General features: G+C 34.2%; 2 protein-coding genes across 2 annotated transcripts; one reads left to right on the top strand and one right to left on the bottom strand.

The window, feature by feature from the left end:
• Positions 1 to 480: 480 nt before the first annotated feature.
• LOC132284297 (isoaspartyl peptidase/L-asparaginase-like) lies at positions 481 to 10,518 on the bottom strand. The gene is made up of 4 exons (XM_059786389.1): positions 10,176 to 10,518; positions 5,507 to 5,740; positions 2,742 to 2,828; positions 481 to 1,166 (listed from the first exon to the last, which is right to left on the bottom strand). The coding sequence occupies exons 1-4, from the start codon at positions 10,500 to 10,502 to the stop codon at positions 690 to 692; spliced, it is 1,125 nt and encodes a 374-aa protein (XP_059642372.1). The 5' UTR covers positions 10,503 to 10,518; the 3' UTR covers positions 481 to 689.
• A 1,937-nt stretch (positions 10,519 to 12,455) lies between these two features.
• Positions 12,456 to 14,795, top strand: LOC132280998 (uncharacterized). The gene has a single exon (XM_059782741.1). The coding sequence runs from the start codon at positions 12,456 to 12,458 to the stop codon at positions 14,793 to 14,795; it is 2,340 nt and encodes a 779-aa protein (XP_059638724.1).
• Positions 14,796 to 19,114: the final 4,319 nt, after the last annotated feature.

Genomic DNA, 19,114 nt, shown 5'->3' with positions numbered 1-19,114 from the left:
GTGTACTTGGAAAAAACATATAAAAAATCAACATAAAAATATAGATTGCTCAAATCAAAAAGGTTAACGAGGGAAAAAAATATCATTGTAGAAGAAGATAAAAATAAAAAGGTTGACGGACATACATCATACATAAGTGCAAAAAAAAAAAAAAAAAAAAAAAACAAATTTGAAATGAAAAAATGTGAGAACTGAAGAAGAAAAAAAAAAAAAAAATGATTTTGTTTGCAAAAGGTTAACGTAATTTTTATTTATTTATTCATTTATTTCTGAAAATGCAAAAGACCTATATTGTTAAAGGAACTTGATGAAGAAAAAAAGAAAAAAAGAAAAAAAAAAAGGAAGTAATTTTGAACAATGTACCACAGATTAGTAGATGCAGAGAGTCAAAGTTTGACACTCTAAAATTCACTGGAGGCACTAACCCTCTGGTTATGGAGGCACCTGCTAGAAGAATTATAGTTCACAAAGTGCTGCAAATGTAAACAACAATCTCTTACATTCATATTCGTCACTTCATTTTAAAATACCAAAAAAAAAAAAAAATGTGAAACAATATTTCAGAGTTCCAAGATCATTTTAAAATACAAAGTCTCGCTGGCACTATGCAGCTCAAACCTTGATTTTACAGCAACATTTTGGTTTTTAGTAAAACCAGAGATTACACTACTGAGACATAACACACAAACTCAAACCGATGGCCATATTCCGATTTCAGAATATCCATCTTCGGTGGCACAAGCTCTAAACATGCCTGTTGTATTAAATGGCATTGTGACTTCTCCGGTGGCAGACACAGCAACCAAGCCAGCAGTGCCTTTTGGCGCGCACTCTTCTACGACATAAGCTGCTGCTTCCTTGAGAGAAAGCCCCTTGTACTCCATAAGGGCTGCCACATCTCTCGCAACAGTAGAACGTATTATTGCTTCACCTCTGCCCGTGGCAGACACTGCACAGAGACTGTTGGCATATGTCCCCGCGCCAATTATGGGTGTGTCCCCAATCCTTCCAACCATCTTGTTCACCAGCCCGCCAGTAGATGTTGCGGTAGCTAAATTTCCGTGGCTATCTACTGCCACGCATCCTACTGTGCCGATTTGGCTATCCTCATCAGCAGCTGGTGTTTCTTTTTCAGTATCTTTTTGGATGGGTTGAGTATAATCTATCTAAAAAATTGATAAGAGAGTTCTTAGCTATCTCCATTTGAATCGAAATATTCTAAAGGTCGGTCCTTCATGAGTTCAAAAAACGGTTCTATGGCTTGCATAAAAGTCCTGATTATAAAACTCTTGATGCATCACATACAATCTTCCAAGCAATTAGAAATAACTATGTATGGTTAAAAATCATGCACCAAGCCGTAAGCAGTAAAGCAAAGGTCTATATTTTGTCAGTATAAGTGAATATTAATATAAAAGTTACCAGAACATGTATGAAGGGAAAAAAAAAAAAAAAAAGAGGGAATCTCGAATTAAACATGTCTAGTCACAACAAACTGCAATCGAGAAACATGATAAAAAAGTTCTAAAAATACTATATACAGCAACTCAAAAATAGTTCTCGTACTGAAATCATGTCAGAGCAGAAATATTTAAAATTAAGGTTACTTTCACAGAAGCACCTATTTCATTATTTTCATTTAATGCTACTTCCACAAAATTACCTGTTTATTAATATTCCCATATAAAAAGCAGCACGTCTAATATGTTGCTGGGTAAAATTAAAAGATGGCAATGAAGAGTTATCAAATACTAAGTGATAGCAGATAACAAATGGATTTGGATCCTCTCCAGCCAAATCTCTCTCCTGAAATCCGCAGACCTTAATCCTGTGGTCCAGATTCAGCCATGTCATCATCTGGTCAAAGTCCATGTTGGGAATTTTGTTACAACTGAATTTGTAGGCAGTAGCCTTTGACCAAATGATGAGGTGACTGAATGTGGACCACATGATTGAGGTCTGCAGATTAGGAGAGAGATTTGGCTGGAGAGGATCCTTGTCCGGTAACAAACAACTATAAAATCTCAAGAGTTCATACAAGTCGAGCTTGAGTGAACCAAATAGAATGAGAAAGTCTTAATTAAGCCGAGCTCAGGCTTCAAGGCTTGATTAGCAGCTGTACTTACAAGTGCTGTGTGTTATCCTAATAGAATGATTTTTTAACCCTTATTAGTGCATAATAATATGGGCTTAAGATTAGGGAATTGACTCAACAGATCATATCTGATTACACCCATTCTTCTGGAACAAAACAACAAAAATTCAATAATTTTCAGCCACTAGATTTGAAGGGAGGGAAGGTACATGATACTTTCAGTAGCAAGCAAGGAGAAAATGTAATTTTTAAAATGTTATGTGAGGTCTCCATAATTTCAAAAGGCTCAGGCAAGGTAAATGCAATTCATCCTATTTATGGAATTTTTTTTTTGCAATTCATCCTTCTTTCATACTAGAATACTATTTTCTTAATCATAACGGCGAAATACACCAAAGGTACATGATCCACCTCGACACAAAACACTGTGTAACAAATTATATACAACTCCTGCAACTAGTGTCAGGAACAGCTCAAGTGGAAACTAGAAGGAAAACAAAACTTATCTATTAAAGTTTTTTTCTGAAAAAAAAAACCAGAAAATTCTACTGCTAGCAATTAACATGTGATTGAGGAAACAAGTCAAATTTTGTTCAGTTATGGTATAAAGCTCAAAGTTAAACGGGAAGAGATGTAATAAGCATACCTGAACCCTGTCGGCTTCTTTTGCTTGTTTTAGCCTCTCGATATTTTCTGGAGTAATAAAATGATGTGTATCTGTAGTTTCAACCCCCTAATGCATACAATCAGACAGAATACAACAAAAATGTTAGCAACTGAAACATATTTAAAGATATCCAGTCACCAAATATAAAAAAAAATTAAGAACTTAAAAAACAGAGAGAGAAAATAATGTATAATATAAAAATTAACTATTGCCATACTTATTGACTATTGTCAAGTAACTCCAACAGCCTTTTTCCTAGCTTTCTTGCTACCAAATACCTTCTAACCTGTCCCATCCAGAAAGCCTTCAACTGGATGGGACATCACTAATCCATGTGAAGGTTGAAGGGTTCGAGTCAATCCTAGCATGTTGGCTCAAATTATAAGGGTGTCAATCTGAAATGTTGACCTTAGGTACTCATCTATGCAGCATAGACAAGGGATACTACAATGATGGGGCAAAACTTGAAAAAGTAGGACAAGACCAAGGGGATGACAATTTGCAAGTCTTTTTGATATATAGTCCAGTATTATTTTCACAAAGATGTACCTTTGATCAAGTTATCCAAGTTCCCTATATTAACAATCATAATTGGAGAGCTGAATAAGTATCACCGACATAGTTATGTAATGCATTATTGCTACTACTCTCTACCTCGTCACAACTATTCTCTTACAATATACGTTTCTTTTACAACTAAATTAACTAAAAATTTCCCTTATGTGCTTGGCCTGTGCCAAACATGGAAATGATATCAGCTTTTTCAAAAAAGGGAGGAAAAGAGAGAGAGAGAAAGGAAACAGAAATCGGGCATAATAAAGGGCAAGCACCACATGTTTCCAAGAGCAGTGGAGAAGGCCGTTTGACAGGAACACAGCTCCTCTTAGGAAGTGTTCATGCTGCATAGGTTCCTATATTTCCAACCTATGACCAAATGCGGGTGTATGTGGAGCAAAATCAAGTTAATTTGATTAATTGGTCATTAAGTTACAGAGACTAGGATGAGTGCCTAGCACTAGCATACATCAAAAAGGCCAAAATAAATAAAAATATATATAAGTAAATAATGGCAAATTTAATCAGCTACTAGTTTCAATATTGTAAGATGGTTTATTTTTGCACTTATTTGTGGCTAAATAGTATTTAAAATACAGTAGATATAAAGGGCACTGTTTTAGCAGCAGGATTGTTTACAAGGGTATAAATCAGGTACCAGTTATAAAATTAATTAAAAGTACAGTATATTGGGAACAATCAGGTAGCCACTAGGCAGAAAAATTGGAAAATAAGCAAAGATGAAGTTGGGTTACAAAAATCAAGGCAAGTTACTAACATCTGATGTACATATGTAAGTATGGACGTGCAGGCATATGTGTCATAATACGAGAAAGTCTTCAATACAACAGTGATACCATGTCATTTTGCTGACATGGTATCACCAACCAAATAAATCTTGTCATGTGAGCATATGGGTCCAACCGTCCACCTAATACAAGTATATGATTACATGACACTTAATTATGCATGATTTTTTTACCAACGGGTCAGTGGCTTAGCTGTATCAGGCTCTTACTTCCTTAAGGAAGGTCAAGGGTTCAAGCCTCCAAGAGGCATGTGTGTGTGAGTATCAACTATGAAAAAAAAATTACGCATGATTTTTTTTTTAATAGTTGTACACAAATTGGTATAGTCCCACATAATAAAATCAGGTTGCATAAATTTAATCTAAATTCTTATACAAATCAGGACCCACTAAAAAATTTGTGCAACTTTTGAGCCAATGAAACCTTGAACAAGGACATAGAGGTCCCTAATTAAGGAGATTATAGGGAATTAGTGAAACATCTTTTTCAAATGATCAAAGTTGATCAAACAGTCTCCTCTGAAATTAAAGAACATCTAATGAAAATTATAGACTAGCTAGAAAAATCTTTCATGATAAAAGTACCACCTCTTATATTTGGGGAGTGAGAGAGAGAGAGAGAGAGAGAATATTAATAAAAACGCAGAATTCAGAGAGAGAGAATATTAATAAAAATGCAGAATTCAAAAGAAGAGCTACAAACTTAAAATTGTGAAAGATAAGATTTCTCACCTGAACTTATCAAATGTTCCCTAGAATAATAAAACCACAACAATACAAAAAAATAAAGGGTGCATACAGTGACGGACCCAGAAAATTTGGTGAGGGGGGGCGAATTTTTAATTTGTGGGTACAAAATTATATGATGGGTTTATTTTTGTAATTTTAGTAGGGTTTTTTTCATAAATTTTAAAAAAATTTAAGTATAAAATGAAAAAAAAAAAAAAAAATCAGTGGGGCAAATTATAATTATAGTGGGGCATCTTCATAAATTATCAAAATTTGAAGTATAAAATGCTAAAAAAAAAAAAGAATCCAGTGGGGGCGAATTGCAATTTTAGGGGGGGGCATTTTCATAAATTTTAAAAACATTAGGGTATAAAATGAAAATATTAAAAATTCAGGGGGGGCATCTGCCCCCCCTAGTCCCCTGCTGGGTCCGTCCCTGGGTGCATATACAATAACTCAGAGCCAATCCCAAAAAAATAGAGATGATGCCTCCTGAGTTGATTTTGTTCACATAAATAAATAAAATTTTCAGCAACATAAACTTAAGTATTAAAAGAAAATATTGAAATGCAATAAACGAAGAGACGGGCCCTTGCACAAAGGCATCATGTAAGCAAGAACAACAGAGTGACTGAATAAAATTTGCACTAACCTGTTCCCTTGCAAATGCCTCTGCACCACCAAATGCAAGATATATATGAGGTGTTTTCTCCATAACCAGCCTAGCTAGAGATATGGCATTTACAACAGTGGTGAGACCAGAAACAGCTCCACATTTCTTTGTATTACCATCCATGATGCAAGCCTCCATTTCAACAGTGCCTGCGCTGGTTAGGACAGATCCTTTACCAGCATTGAAGTGCGGATGGTTTTCCAGTTCACGTACCTGCACAATCCAGATTCAGTAAGCAATTCATAGAAGACAAACAAGGAACAATCACACTAAATAACCCCCCACCCCCTTCGGGACGCGCGCCCCGCGGCAGGCAAAAGGTCACTGTATGTGTACAAGTAATTAGTATCCATTGTTGGGTTTGTGGATCAAAATTCGTGTGTAGAAAATTAGTTTCCTTTTTCGTTTTGGAAGGTTGAAATTTGTAGAGGAAATTGTATCCATTATGTTTCTATTTTAGAGTTGTGATCATTATGGTAACTCCTTGTAGGCAAGTTGGGGAATACTTGTCCAACAAGGAATTGGGTTTAAAGACTCTATAAATAGAGATGAGTGTGAGGGGTTTAGAGAGAGAGAAGAGAGAAAAGATGTAAGGGGTTTAAGTGTGAGTGTTGTGAGGAGAGGGGAGAATATATGTCATTCCCGAGTGTATACATGTAGCCTCAAAAGAGATAATGAGTGAGTAAGTAGGGTTTTGACATGTGGTTGTATATTCTCTTCTTTGATTCATAATAATGAAATCTCTTTCTCCCATGGACTTAACGCTAGAGTTAGGTGAACCATACAAAATATTGTGTTGTGTATGGATGTGTGTGATTGTTATCTGCATATATGTTTGTGTTGATGTAATGTTATGATGCTTCTACTGTGCGTGATAAATGAGGGATTTAACTCTCAACAACAGCCGACCGTTAAGTGGGTTAAAGGGAGTTGATTATCCCCAACAACTGGTATCAGAGCCGATGGTGAGTCAGAGCCTGTGATTGGTCCTGAAGATCAGTAGAAGAAGATTGCTGTGAAGTTTGTCAGAGCAAAAGATGATCGTGAGGTGCTATGGAGATTCAATCAGAGTTGATGATGACACGAAGGTATGAAGAAGGTGATGGTGTGAAGCCCATGAGGAACAAGTCTTAGGACAAGCTAGATGATGCTTGTTTTCAAGATGGGGTAAAGGTGATAGAGTTGAAGCCCACGAGGAGGAACAAGTTTTGGGGACAAGCCAAGAGTGAGTGCTAGTTCTCAAGATGGGGCAAGGGATGTGAAGAATGAAGGGGTTTGCTCTAAGCCCGATAAAGAGCAAAGGGGAATATGAAGAGTGAAGAGGAGAGGTTTGTTACTTTAAGCTAGAAAAGCAATTGATGAAGATGAGTTGAAGATTGGTGGGTTGCCATGCGTGAGCAATTGAACACCAATGGGGTGGATAGAGAATATAGAATAGTGATGAAATTTGAGAAAATGTGGAGATTACTAGAGTGTTTCTCAAGTTCATCATAGTGCTTTATTTGAGGTGGAGAAATCTTCAGTTGAGGTGGAGCTATGAAGAGATCCTTATTCGAGGTGGAGTTATGAAGGAACACGTGAAGACCAATTTTGAGTAAAGGTGGAGATTGTTGGGTTTGTGGCTCAAAATTCGTTTGCAGTTGGGTGAACTATGTAAAATATTGTGTTATGTGTGGATGTGTGTGATTGTAACTCCATATATGCTTGTGTTGATGTAATGTTATGATGCTTCCACTGTATGTGATGAATGAGGGATTTAATCCTCAACAACAGCAGACCGTTGAGTGGATTTGAGGGAGTTGATTGTCCCTAACATCCATCACGGGGCAGGAGTACGAGCAACCCAATTGCATTGACACACTTTGAAACGGCCAAGTTAGAGAGCATGCCCAGTGAAGGAAGAAATATATCTTTAAGAAGATTTTACATGATAAGTTTACATTTTCCCAAATCAATTCTTGGTGTACTATTGCTTTATCCGTTCTCCCATTGTTGTACATTGTCATAACAACCCTGTTAGGAAAAGCTATAACCCATAGCTTATATCCCATGGTGCAGAGACTATGCTATCATTATTACATTTACACACTCTCCAACAAAAACAAACAATTAGAAGAACAACTACATTATATGCTAAGTCACACGCTAGGGACCACTGCTCAGCAGCATCACTCATTATATCTCCTTTTGGGGTTGGAAGCAAAGCCTTAACCCTTCGTATGTGTGTTGATTAATTCACTAAAGTTCTTAATTGTACAAGCTATTACTACTTCTCAGAAGCTGATTTCAGAGGAATTTAATTTCTGCGTAAAGAAGAAAAGAGGAGAAAAACCACAAAACCTATGACCAAATGATTAAAGCAGCTATTATTGTTTTTGGTTATGCTTCTTTCTTCTTCGTTTATACCATTTCAGCACCATTTCTGCGACATTTGCAAAAGGCATAGATTCCAAGAATCAAATTCTTTTTAATAGACAATCCTCTAAACAAAAGAACATAAAACAGAACAAGCATGTGATGACCTGTCCCATATAATATTTTAAATTGAGATTTCATATAATTGAATATGATAATAGTGGTTCATAATTTATTCAAAGTTAACACTCAACCACGGCAATTCTTTATTTGGATTTTAGTATTTTAGATAAATCCTTTAAATTGATTAAAGTGGAGAAAAATTATTTTCAAGTTTCGTTTGATGAGGGTATTTTTAAATCTATAGCGGCTTCGCAATATATATATATATATAAAATTTAGAGGCTTGCTTTGAATTGGGTTTTACATTAGATATGGGATAAAGGATTGGAATAAGAATTCCTTTTTGTGGGTAAGACCCATGCATGGAAAGAATTGGGTTCTTTCTATGTAGAATTGAATAGAAGCGAGGAAATGAAAACTGAAATTAACAGTTAATGTATATAATATATGTCATTCATCAAGTGGGTTAAGTGCAAAAAAAACCCCAGATATATAGGGTTTGTGCAAAACTAGTCCCTACTTTTTGAAAATGTGCATGTTATTCCATAAAATTAAAAAAAGGTGCAAATAAGCCACTCTGACCACTTTTTGACAAAAACTAAATATGAAAACCCTATTTTACCCTTTTGATTCCCATTTTGCCCCTCATCCATATGTGCATATAACTCCCCCTATACCCATTTCCTGCCCCTCTCTCTCTCTCTCTAGGGTTAGAAAATGGTTAAGTGTGTCTCATACTGGTTTAAGTGGCTTATATATATATATTAATTCCTATACTGGTTTAACATGAGGAAATTAGCCCCCGCTTTCTTCCATGTATCATAATGAATGTCAATTGTATTAATATACTGTTCTTCATGTTTTATAGAAACTAGAATGCTCTTGAATCTTTATTGACTCCATTTTGTTCCATTTTTTCCTTGCCTTTTTTAGGAGGAGATGACTTCTATTAAGGCTGCTAGCAAGGCGTGGTACAAAACAATGATCTTAGAAAGTGATTATACCGAGTTTGATAACTTCACCAAGTGGTTGGGTGTTTCCCAGTGACTTGGTTTATCTTAGGATATATTTATCAGTTTTGGGTGTCATCTTTTTGACTTTAAATGGGATGGGAATTACTAGGATAACAGTTTCTTTGCCTAGCGTGTCGAAATATTTAGAGTTGTAGCTTATTGTTGTCGAAATTTCTGAAGGATTTTCCCCTTTTTTTTTCTTGTTAAAACATAACTAAATCAAATATTTAGAGTTGTGGCTTATTGTTTTCGAATGGATTATTTAATATTTTAAGGTTAATTGATTGGCTTCACAGGGTTCATTGTACGACTTCAGTTGCATTGATGCACATCTATGACTCCTATATTTAGATGTATGTATATTTGTCCTGATTTTTCTCAGTTATGGTTCCCTGTATTTCTCTTATTCTGTTCGAATCTGATTCCAGTTTGCTGATTACTAGGATGGGGAATGTTTGGTTTAGGTTTTTATTATATCTAGTTTTAGGTTTTTTTTATTTAGCTTATCCCAATTTTATATAAATTGAGGTTTATTTTATTCTTATCCCAAACAAACATAATTTTACACAAATTGGACAAAAGGGTCATTTTCAACTGAAGTGAGGGTATTATCGTCATTTTATACCACACAAGGTATTTTCGTCGTTTTATATCACACAGGATCTATTTGCACCAAATTGATAGTATAGGGGGGTTTTAGACCTTTTTGCACTATATCAATAGTAGAGGGGTTTTTTTGCACTTGACCCTTCATCAAATATATACACACACATACAAAATATGTCTTATTAAAAAGAAATCAACATTGATATGATCAATCGAAGTCTTTAGACTATAGGAAACTGTTGAGTTATAGACCCATAAGGGTTTAGATTCTATACCAACAAATTTAAACAACCAAAACAAAGAAAAAATAAAAAAAGAATTGAATTATGGGCAAGGAAGCTCAAACATTGTTAATTTGTTATATTAGTTTAGTCAGGCAAATGATATGTGCATCATCAACCAGCAATTGGTGATACAAGTGTAAGAACCATAAATTTCAGTATTGTGTGGCATGAATATCTATATATATATACACACACACACACACACACACACACACATATACTGTAACTAAAAAGACGAGAGGAAAGAGATGATGGAATTAGAGATACCACAAGTTCTACAACATCCAAAGCAGACTGTTTGGCTTTGAGACCCGCGACGCCGATCTGCAGACAATGGCGGAGGGCCGATTCTCGTGGCTCCCGCCGTTCCGGAGGTAGAGTCCGTGGTATGTCGCCGGCGCCACCGTGCAAGGCAATTGCCCACCCCATTCCTACTCTCTCACTCCACTGAAGAGAGGGAATTGATCCCCTCTTTGTCGCGCGCACACACTCTCCTAGTTGTTGGGCTTGGCCAATTCGAATCACTTCGCTCAGGTGATTCCCTTCTTGTTGGCTCGTAGTAGTTGTCACGAGGAATATGTTATTTTCCCGCATTTCACGGGTGCAATTTGGGGAGGTATTATTATTATTATTATTATATATATATATATATATATATATATATATATATATATATAGGGTAGTGATAGCGCTAGTTGTTTAGCTTCCAACACTATTATCAATAAAATAAAATGTCAAAAAAAACCCTTCTTGTGTTTTAATGAGTTTGTACTCTTGACTTTTTTTTTCGGGATTCTTCTTTTAACTCTCTATCTTAACAAAATTTAAGCAGATAATTAAAAATTGGGTAAAGTATACTAACACCCCCTGAAGTTTGGTATAAGGACACCCAGGTGAAAGTTATCTGTTTTTGGGACAATGACACCCCTTTAAAAAAATTACATCCAAACAAGGCCTTAAATCATATGAAAAGACAAAATTGCCCCTTAATTTTAAATTCAAATTTATTACAAAATATCATTACATGTCAAAATGACATAATTACCCCTCAAAATTTTAGCACCACAAATTAGCGCCAAGTGGCGCCAGATTAACAACAATCTAATCTTCTAACCACACACCAGATATACGGCTTCTCTCTCTGTGCGAATCATTTCTTCTCCGCTTCGTATCACCATCTCTGAAACCCTAGAATATTTCTTCTCCTCTTCGTATCACCATCTCTGCCTAAAACTCCAGTCACCATGATCATCTTAAAACCCTAATTCTGGAGGCTGATTTCGCGATCTCGTCAAGATCAACCAGTATCTTTATTCTGCTTTGGTCTCCACACATCTCGGGTTCTCTCTCAACACATTTTTATCTCTCTCTCTCTCTATATATATCTATATTAATCTATTCTTTCTTCTTTTTTTTCTAAATTATATTAATAAATTCGTGTGTGTATATATATATATATCTATATATCTTTGTTCTGCTTCTATTGCAACCTTGATATTTCTTGAAATCGTTTTGTTAATTTACAAAAAAAAAATATATGGGTTTTTTTTTCACAAAAATTTTGTTCCTGATTTATTAAAATATGGTGTTTTTTTTATGCGGTTTTGGTTTTCAGGTTTTCTAAATATGGGTTTTTTAAAAGAAATCTTTGTTTCCTGTTTCTAAATATGGGATTTTTTTTTTTTTTTGTAACAAAATCTTTGTTCTGTTTTCTAATTTTTTTTTTTGCTATCGAAATCTTTGCTCCTGTTTTCTAAATATAGGATTTTTTTTTCTAACGAAATCTTTGTTTCTGTTTTCTAAATATGAGATTTTTTTTTTTTTTTAAATGAAATCTTTGTTCCTGTTCTCTAAATATGGTTTTTTTTTTTTTTTTGGTAAAGAAATCTTTGATTATGTTTCTTTATTCGGTTTACAAGAAATTTTTCAAAAAAAAAATTGGGTTTTGTTCCTTTTTTTTGTAACGAAATCTTAGTTCTGTTTTCTAATTTTTTTTTTTTTTTTTTGCTATCGAAATCTTTGTTCTTGTTTTCTAAATATGGGATTTTTTTTAACGAAATCTTGGTTTCTGTTTTCTAAATATGGGATTTTTTTTTTTTTTTTGGTAAAGAAATCTTTGATCATGTTTCTTTATTCGGTTTACAAGAAAATTTTCAAAAAAAATATGGGGTTTTGTTCCCTTTTTTTTTTTAACCAAAATTTTGTTATTTTGAGAAATTATGGCAGAATGAAAACAAAAGGCTTTTTTTTTTACCAAAATTTTTGTTATTAATTCACACATGCTATAAGATTGCATGTTTCTGACTTTCTGCAACCATAGTGATTGATCTGTGAATGTTTATTGTATGACGGACTTTATGCAAAATTAGTGGTAATTTTGTGTCCCGCTCTGGTAGACATATACTGTGTCAATCACTTGGTTTGGTTCTTGTCTTAACAATGCCTATCCTATGCATGTTGTCTTTAGAGTTTTGATTAATTGCATGATATTCTCTGAGATAATATTGTATATCCTATGCATGTGTGAATTATTTTTCTCAGTTGCAGATGGCTAATGACAAAGTCCATGATCTCCTAGTTAAGTTTGGTAGTCACGTACATGTTGTGAAAGGGATACATCCAAATGGTTATCGTTTTTTGGAGTTGTACTCAACTGCTTATGCATTTGTGCTTAAACATGAATATAATCAGACTGGTTTAGCATTGAATATGTTTTATGAATTTTCTGAGGATAATGGCAGAATGAGATTAAATGGGGATGATGATCTTATCATAATGTTTGAAATGAACTCAGATGTTAAGGAGATAGATATAATTGTTGAGATTGGTGATAAGGATGATCTAATTGATTTAGACAATTATATGGACCCATTGGTACCTGAAAATCCTGTGGGGGAAGATGATAATGACTCTGAAAATAAAACTGATTACAGTTTCTCAGACAGTGATGATGAGGAGTGGAATGAGGGAGAATGGGGACATGATGAAGGACAAGAGGCACATGATTGGGCTAATATTGAATTAGAAATGGAAAGTCCTGATAACAGTTGTGGTGAATTATCTGATTATAGTGACACTGCTGATTTTATTGGAGAAAGTGATGATGAAAGACCAGTTAATGTGCATAAACACGTTAAGGGGATATTGTTCAAGTATGGTGATCATGGTGAGATTAAATTTGTGATGGATCATTTGTTTGATGACATTAAACATTTTAGGACTGTGTTAAAGGACTTTGCAGTTCAAAAGGGTTTTAAATTGGTGATGGTGAAGAATGAGAGGACTAGAGTAACTAGTAAGTGTGGGAACCTAGGTTGTGAATGGAGAATCCATGCATCTCTACAAGTAGATAATAGCACCTTTAAGGTTACTTCACTTGGTCCAGAACACACTTGCATTAGAACCACTAAGAACAAGGTGGTTACTTCTACATACATAGCAAACAAACTTGAAAAGGCATTCAGACATCAACCTGACATCAATTTAGATAAGTTGGAACAAGAAGTAAGAGATCAATTTAAGGTGGAAGTGAGTGAGAAATGCTTGAGGAGAGCTAAAAATAAAGCTTTACAAAGTAGTGATGGAACCCATTCAGCTTCGTATTCTAAACTGTGGCAATATGCAGCTGAGATTCAGAAAACAAATCCTGGGAGTTTGGTGTTTATAAAACATCCACAAGATGATGAACCAAGGTTTTTTAGGATGTTTATATCATTTGCATCAGTGTTAAATGGCTTCAGGGATGGCTGCAAACCATTTATTGGTCTAGATGGTTGTTTTTTGAAAGGCCCCTTTGGTGGTATTTTAATTACTGCAGTAGGGCTTGATGGGAATAATGGGTTATACCCATTTGCATATGCAGTAGTGGAGTCTGAAAGAAAAGAAAGTTGGAAATGGTTTTTGGAACACCTCCACAAAATCACAGGTGACACGTGTGGAAATATGGCTTGGGTAATTATGACTGATGGTCAAAAGGGCATACTTCCAGCTGTGGATGAAGTATATCCTTATGCTCTCAATAGGAGGTGTTGTAGGCATATTTATGCCAATTTTAGGACAATATATCCTGGGGTTAAGTATAGAAAACTGTTTTGGATGGCAGCTAGGGCCTATACTGAGTTGGAATTCAACAAAGCAATGATAAAGATACAAAGTAGCAGTCTACAAGCATGGCAGTGGTTGATGAATCATCCACTTGAAACATGGGCAAGACATAAGTTTGATGAGAGACAGAAATGTGATTTTTTGACAAATAATGCAGTTGAATCATTCAATTCATGGCTTAAGAGGGTGAGGGCAAAACCTATAACTGCTATGTTTGAGGGTATAAGAATGAAGATTATGAGCAAATTTTGCAAAAGGTTTCAAAAATCTGCTACTTGGGATAATTTTGCAGTCCCAAAAATCAGAAATAAATTAAACTTAGTTATTGAAAAGGCTAGCACATGTCAACTAAACTGGCCAGGTGGTGATATGTTTGAGGTGACAGAGGAAACTACAATGAAATATGTTGTCAATCTTCATAGCAGAACTTATGATTGCAGGGAATGGCAGATCAGTGGCTTACCATGTAAGCATGTAGCAGCATGTGTTACATGGAGAAGAGGGAATATTGAGGAGTATTGTCATGGATTCTTCAGTAGGTACACTTATGTTAAAGCATACAGAAATTTGATGTATCCCATGCACCATGAGAGCTTATGGGATAAAGTAGATAAGAAGGATTTGCTTCCCCTAGAACTAAAAAGGCCTATAGGCAGACCTAGAGTGGCAAGGAAAAGGGAAGCTGATGAACCACAGGCTAGTAAGAGGTCAACTGTTATTCATTGTAGCATATGCAAGGATACTGGGCACAACAAAAGGGGCTGTCAAAGGGCTCCAATTTAGAGCAAAGGAAAACAAGGATCAAGGAAAGGAAAGCATGGGTCAGGATCAACTTCAGCAACAAATAAAGGAAGGAAAGGTCAAGGAGCAAGGACAAGGAGTAAAATAGTTACAGCACAGGTAAACCTTGGTTATTTTAAATTTCCCTCTAAATGTGTTGGTTTTTTTTTATATTTTTTAATTTTACATTTGGAATTGTAGGTCAGTGGTTATTCACAACCCACTCAATCTAATGTAGTTGTAGGAACAACAACACAAGCCAGTCAGTTCAATGTAAGCATTACTCTTGGTTATTTTAAATTTTCCTCTAAATGTGTTGGTTTTTTTTATATTTTTTAATTGTACATTTGGAATTGTAGGTCAGTGGTTATTCACAACCCACTCAATCTAATGTAGTTGCAGGAACAACAACAGAAGCCAGTCAGTCCAATGTAAGCATTACTCTTGGTTATTTTAAATTTTCTTTTAAATGTGTTGGTTTTTTGTTTTTAATTGTACATTTGGAATTGCAGGTTAGTGGTTATACACAACCTACTCAATCTAGTGTGGTTACAGGAACAACAACACAGGCCAGTCAGTCCAATGTAAGCATTACTCTCTTCATTTTCTTTTTTTTGCATTTTTTTTTTTTAATTTCCTTACTAGGACCGTTGGACCTAAACAACATATATAATCACACAACTTATTGGTGATATCCAATTTTTATATGTTATATGATACCAAACAAAAACACAGGTCTAATAGACATGTTTTGCTTGCATATATTTATTAGTGCCTAGTTTGTTAACCCAATAAATTTATGTATCAGACATTTAAATCCAAAGAACCTCATATTAATCAACTGGAAATCAGGACACTAATGTGATTATATATGCAAATATTCTTTTTTGTAGGTGAGAAATTATACAGTGTCAAGTATAGCAGCAGCTACACCCTCCACCCAATCTAGTGGACCATCAGCAATTGACTGGCTATTTGGGATTTAGGTAACATGCTTTTTTGTTTTTGGGGACACTTGCTGGGACAAGTATTTTTGTAATGCCACTTATGACATAGACAACATAGTTGGGTTATTTAGTTTTCTGTTTTTGGGACACTTGCTGGGACAAGTATTTTTGTAATGGCACATATGACATAGATAACACAGTTGGGTTATTTGGTTTTCTGTTTTTGGGACACTTGCAGGGACAAGTATTTTTGTAATGCCATATATGACATGGACAACACAGTTGGGTTATTTGGTTTTTTGTTTTTGGGACACTTGCTGGAAAAGTATTTTTGTAATGCCGCATATGATATGGACATAACAGTTGGGTTATTTTTTGTTAGTTGGTTGACACTTGGTTGTTGGATGGTTGGTTGACACTTGAATGTTGGTTATGTAATGACAGATTATGTAAATTTTGGTTTCAAATGTTGGTTATGTAATGACTTGGTACAAGTTTATTATGGATTGTGGGATGTGGATGGCTACTTTTATGAAGTTAAATGTTGCTTATGTAATATGACTGTAATGACATGTAATTTTTGGTGTAATGTATTATTCTCCAATTTATTAATCTATTTTAGGATGTGTGTAACTTCTTTAGGAACTAACAGAGCATCCCATTGTTTCCATTATCCGAAAAAAAACCCAGGGGAATTGGAAATAACATATCATGTCTGCATTCTATTGTATTTATTGAAAGAGAAAACACGATAAAATTTATGTAAGAATACTCTTAAATAAAATTTGCATTATTAAATGTCTTTCGTACATTGCACCAAAAATTAATCTGTTTTATGGATATGTATCTATATATATATATATATATATATATATATATATATATATATATATATATATATATTTCATCTGTCTCATAAGGGTAGTTTAGTCCAAATTATTAACTTGCAAAGTTAAAAAAGTCAACTAAATAGTCAAAGGGTAATTTGGTCAATTTTTTATGTTAGTTGGCTTCAAGGGGTATCTTTGTCCACTTTTCAATCTTTAAGGGGTGTCATTGTCCAAAAAGCAAGTAACTTTCACCTGAGTGTCCTTATGCCAAACCTCAGGGGGTCTTAGTGTACTTTACCCTTATTCGTGTCATTTGTTAATGAGTCGTTTTACCCTATGAATAAATACTCTACCTATTATTTTACCAAGTTTATGCAGTTACTTATGTATCTTGTGTATCAAATATAATGGAATCTATTTTAAAATATAAAGTAATTAACTATTTGAAAAGTTGTAATCCCTTCTCTACGTTTCATCTTAATGTAACATTTTTGTTGGGAATCAAAATTTCAATCATCATGTATATCAAATTATATATGTGTTATATATATATCACATTGCATCTCTCTAAGAACTGTTGAGATACTTAAGATTGCATATCCTATGTATAATTAGATAATGTATCTCTCGTTGTATATAAAAGATTGTATATTTGATCATTAATATACACCTATTACTTTGATAGGTTGTTGACCTTAAGAATTTCATTCAAGAACAATCTAGTTGTTTTGATGATAACAAACCATTAATGGTGTTTAAGGACTAATATTCACTTTGAGTGTTATAGATGATTTACATTCAAAAAAGAACTTCAATAAAGATCATAAAGACCATTCCAAGAATTTAATTACTCAAAATCACATCTATGGAAAGCAAAGGACACAAAGAAGACATGAAGTTGCAAGGAAACCAAATGCAAAGTCCATCAAAAAATAGCTTGGACAAAAATGAGCAAGAAAGCAACTCAAAGAAAGGAAGAAAGTAAGAATACCTCAAAACCTGTAATGACCTGGTCATTTTCCTTCATTTCCTTTTTTCAGATTTTCACGGATATTTTTTTTTTTCCGTTGATCTTTTCCTTTCTGAGTTCGGTTTCTCGTCACTTAGTGTTATCTTGAGTGCTCGGGAATGATTTTCGATGCATCCACGATATTTAAATTCCATACTATGTGTATTTTTACTTTTGTAGAAAGCATGCTAGTTGTGTACTTTATTCCTTAAGGGTGTGGATGCACACTTCTTTTTTATGAATAATTATTTGTGTAATTACTATAAGTAATTATTTTTCGTCTTAGGGAACATTTTGCAATTTTATTTGGAAGATATTTTCAAAAATGACCTTTTTGCAATTTTTGAAAAGTGTGACAAGTGTCACACTCTCATTGGTCCACTTGTTGATATTTGTGTGGGGACACTTTGATGCCTTAGATGGTTGACAAGTGTCGGCTTAGGATTAAGCCTACAATGGATGCTTGGATGAGTAACAAGTGTATGCTCCAAATTAAGTCTTACAATTATTTTTTGGGCTATTTTGGAATTATGTTGTTAAAGAAGGGTTTTTATGCAATTGACCATAGATGTGTGTATTGACCATGGTGTAGGATCACATAGTGAGTGGAGGATTTCTATTTCCTCCACTCACACTTTTTCACATTATGTCATTATCTTCCTCCCCACAAACCCTAGCCTCCATGAATGAAGTTTAAAGCTTTAAGCTTTGACTTTGATTTTTGAGAGTCTTACATTGATTTCCAAGCTTAAACTTGGGAATACTTTTTATTCCCCTCATCCTCCTCTACATAATCCTTGAAGGGTTTGTCATTTTGTATTGATTTGCCCTGGATTCTAGAGAGACACTTCTCTAGTGAGGTAGGGGGTGTTATAGTTTATTTTCTAAGTGGTTTTAATTGCTTCTGTAGTGAAATACAAGTTGTTTGCATGTTTAATATCAATTTGAGAAATAAATGATTTATCGTAACTTGCATATAACTCACTTTAAACTTGATATATGGCATGATCATGACTTGATCTTTATTGTATATTAATTTGGAGTGATTTAAATAAGTTTTCAAATATAGAGATTTAATGAATTTAAATTGATTTAAATTCTACTAAATTGTACCTTGTATTCCATTTTTGACTTGATATATGGCATGGTCATGACTTAATCTTTGTTATATATTTATTTGGGGTCATTTGAACAACTTTTGAAAAATTAGAGATTTAATTAATTTAAATTAATTAAAATCTACATGATGATGTCTTACTCATTTTACTCTTTTGATTTGATATATGTAATAAGCATGTTATGTTGTTTAACATATATTAATTTGAGGTTATTTGGAATTAATTTAAAATCTAGTGACTTTTCATGTTAGGTTAATAGTCTCTTGAAATGTAATATGTTTAATTACCTTGTGAGCATGCTACTAACTTGTTGTAGAATTAGTACTTATGGTCTCTTAAGATGGTAATTTAGCATGATAGATGATATCACTGTCTTGAATAGCTTGTTTAAATATATCTTGTGTAGGTTTATAGCTTG

Source organism: Cornus florida, unplaced genomic scaffold (genome assembly GCF_030987335.1).
Source record: "Cornus florida cultivar Cherokee Brave unplaced genomic scaffold, ASM3098733v1 CherokeeBrave_3.0.0_Hap2_Chr11, whole genome shotgun sequence".
NCBI classification, from domain to species: domain Eukaryota; kingdom Viridiplantae; phylum Streptophyta; class Magnoliopsida; order Cornales; family Cornaceae; genus Cornus; species Cornus florida.
The sequence above is the reverse complement of the archived record's forward strand: the minus strand, read 5'-3'. Positions and strand labels throughout refer to the sequence as shown.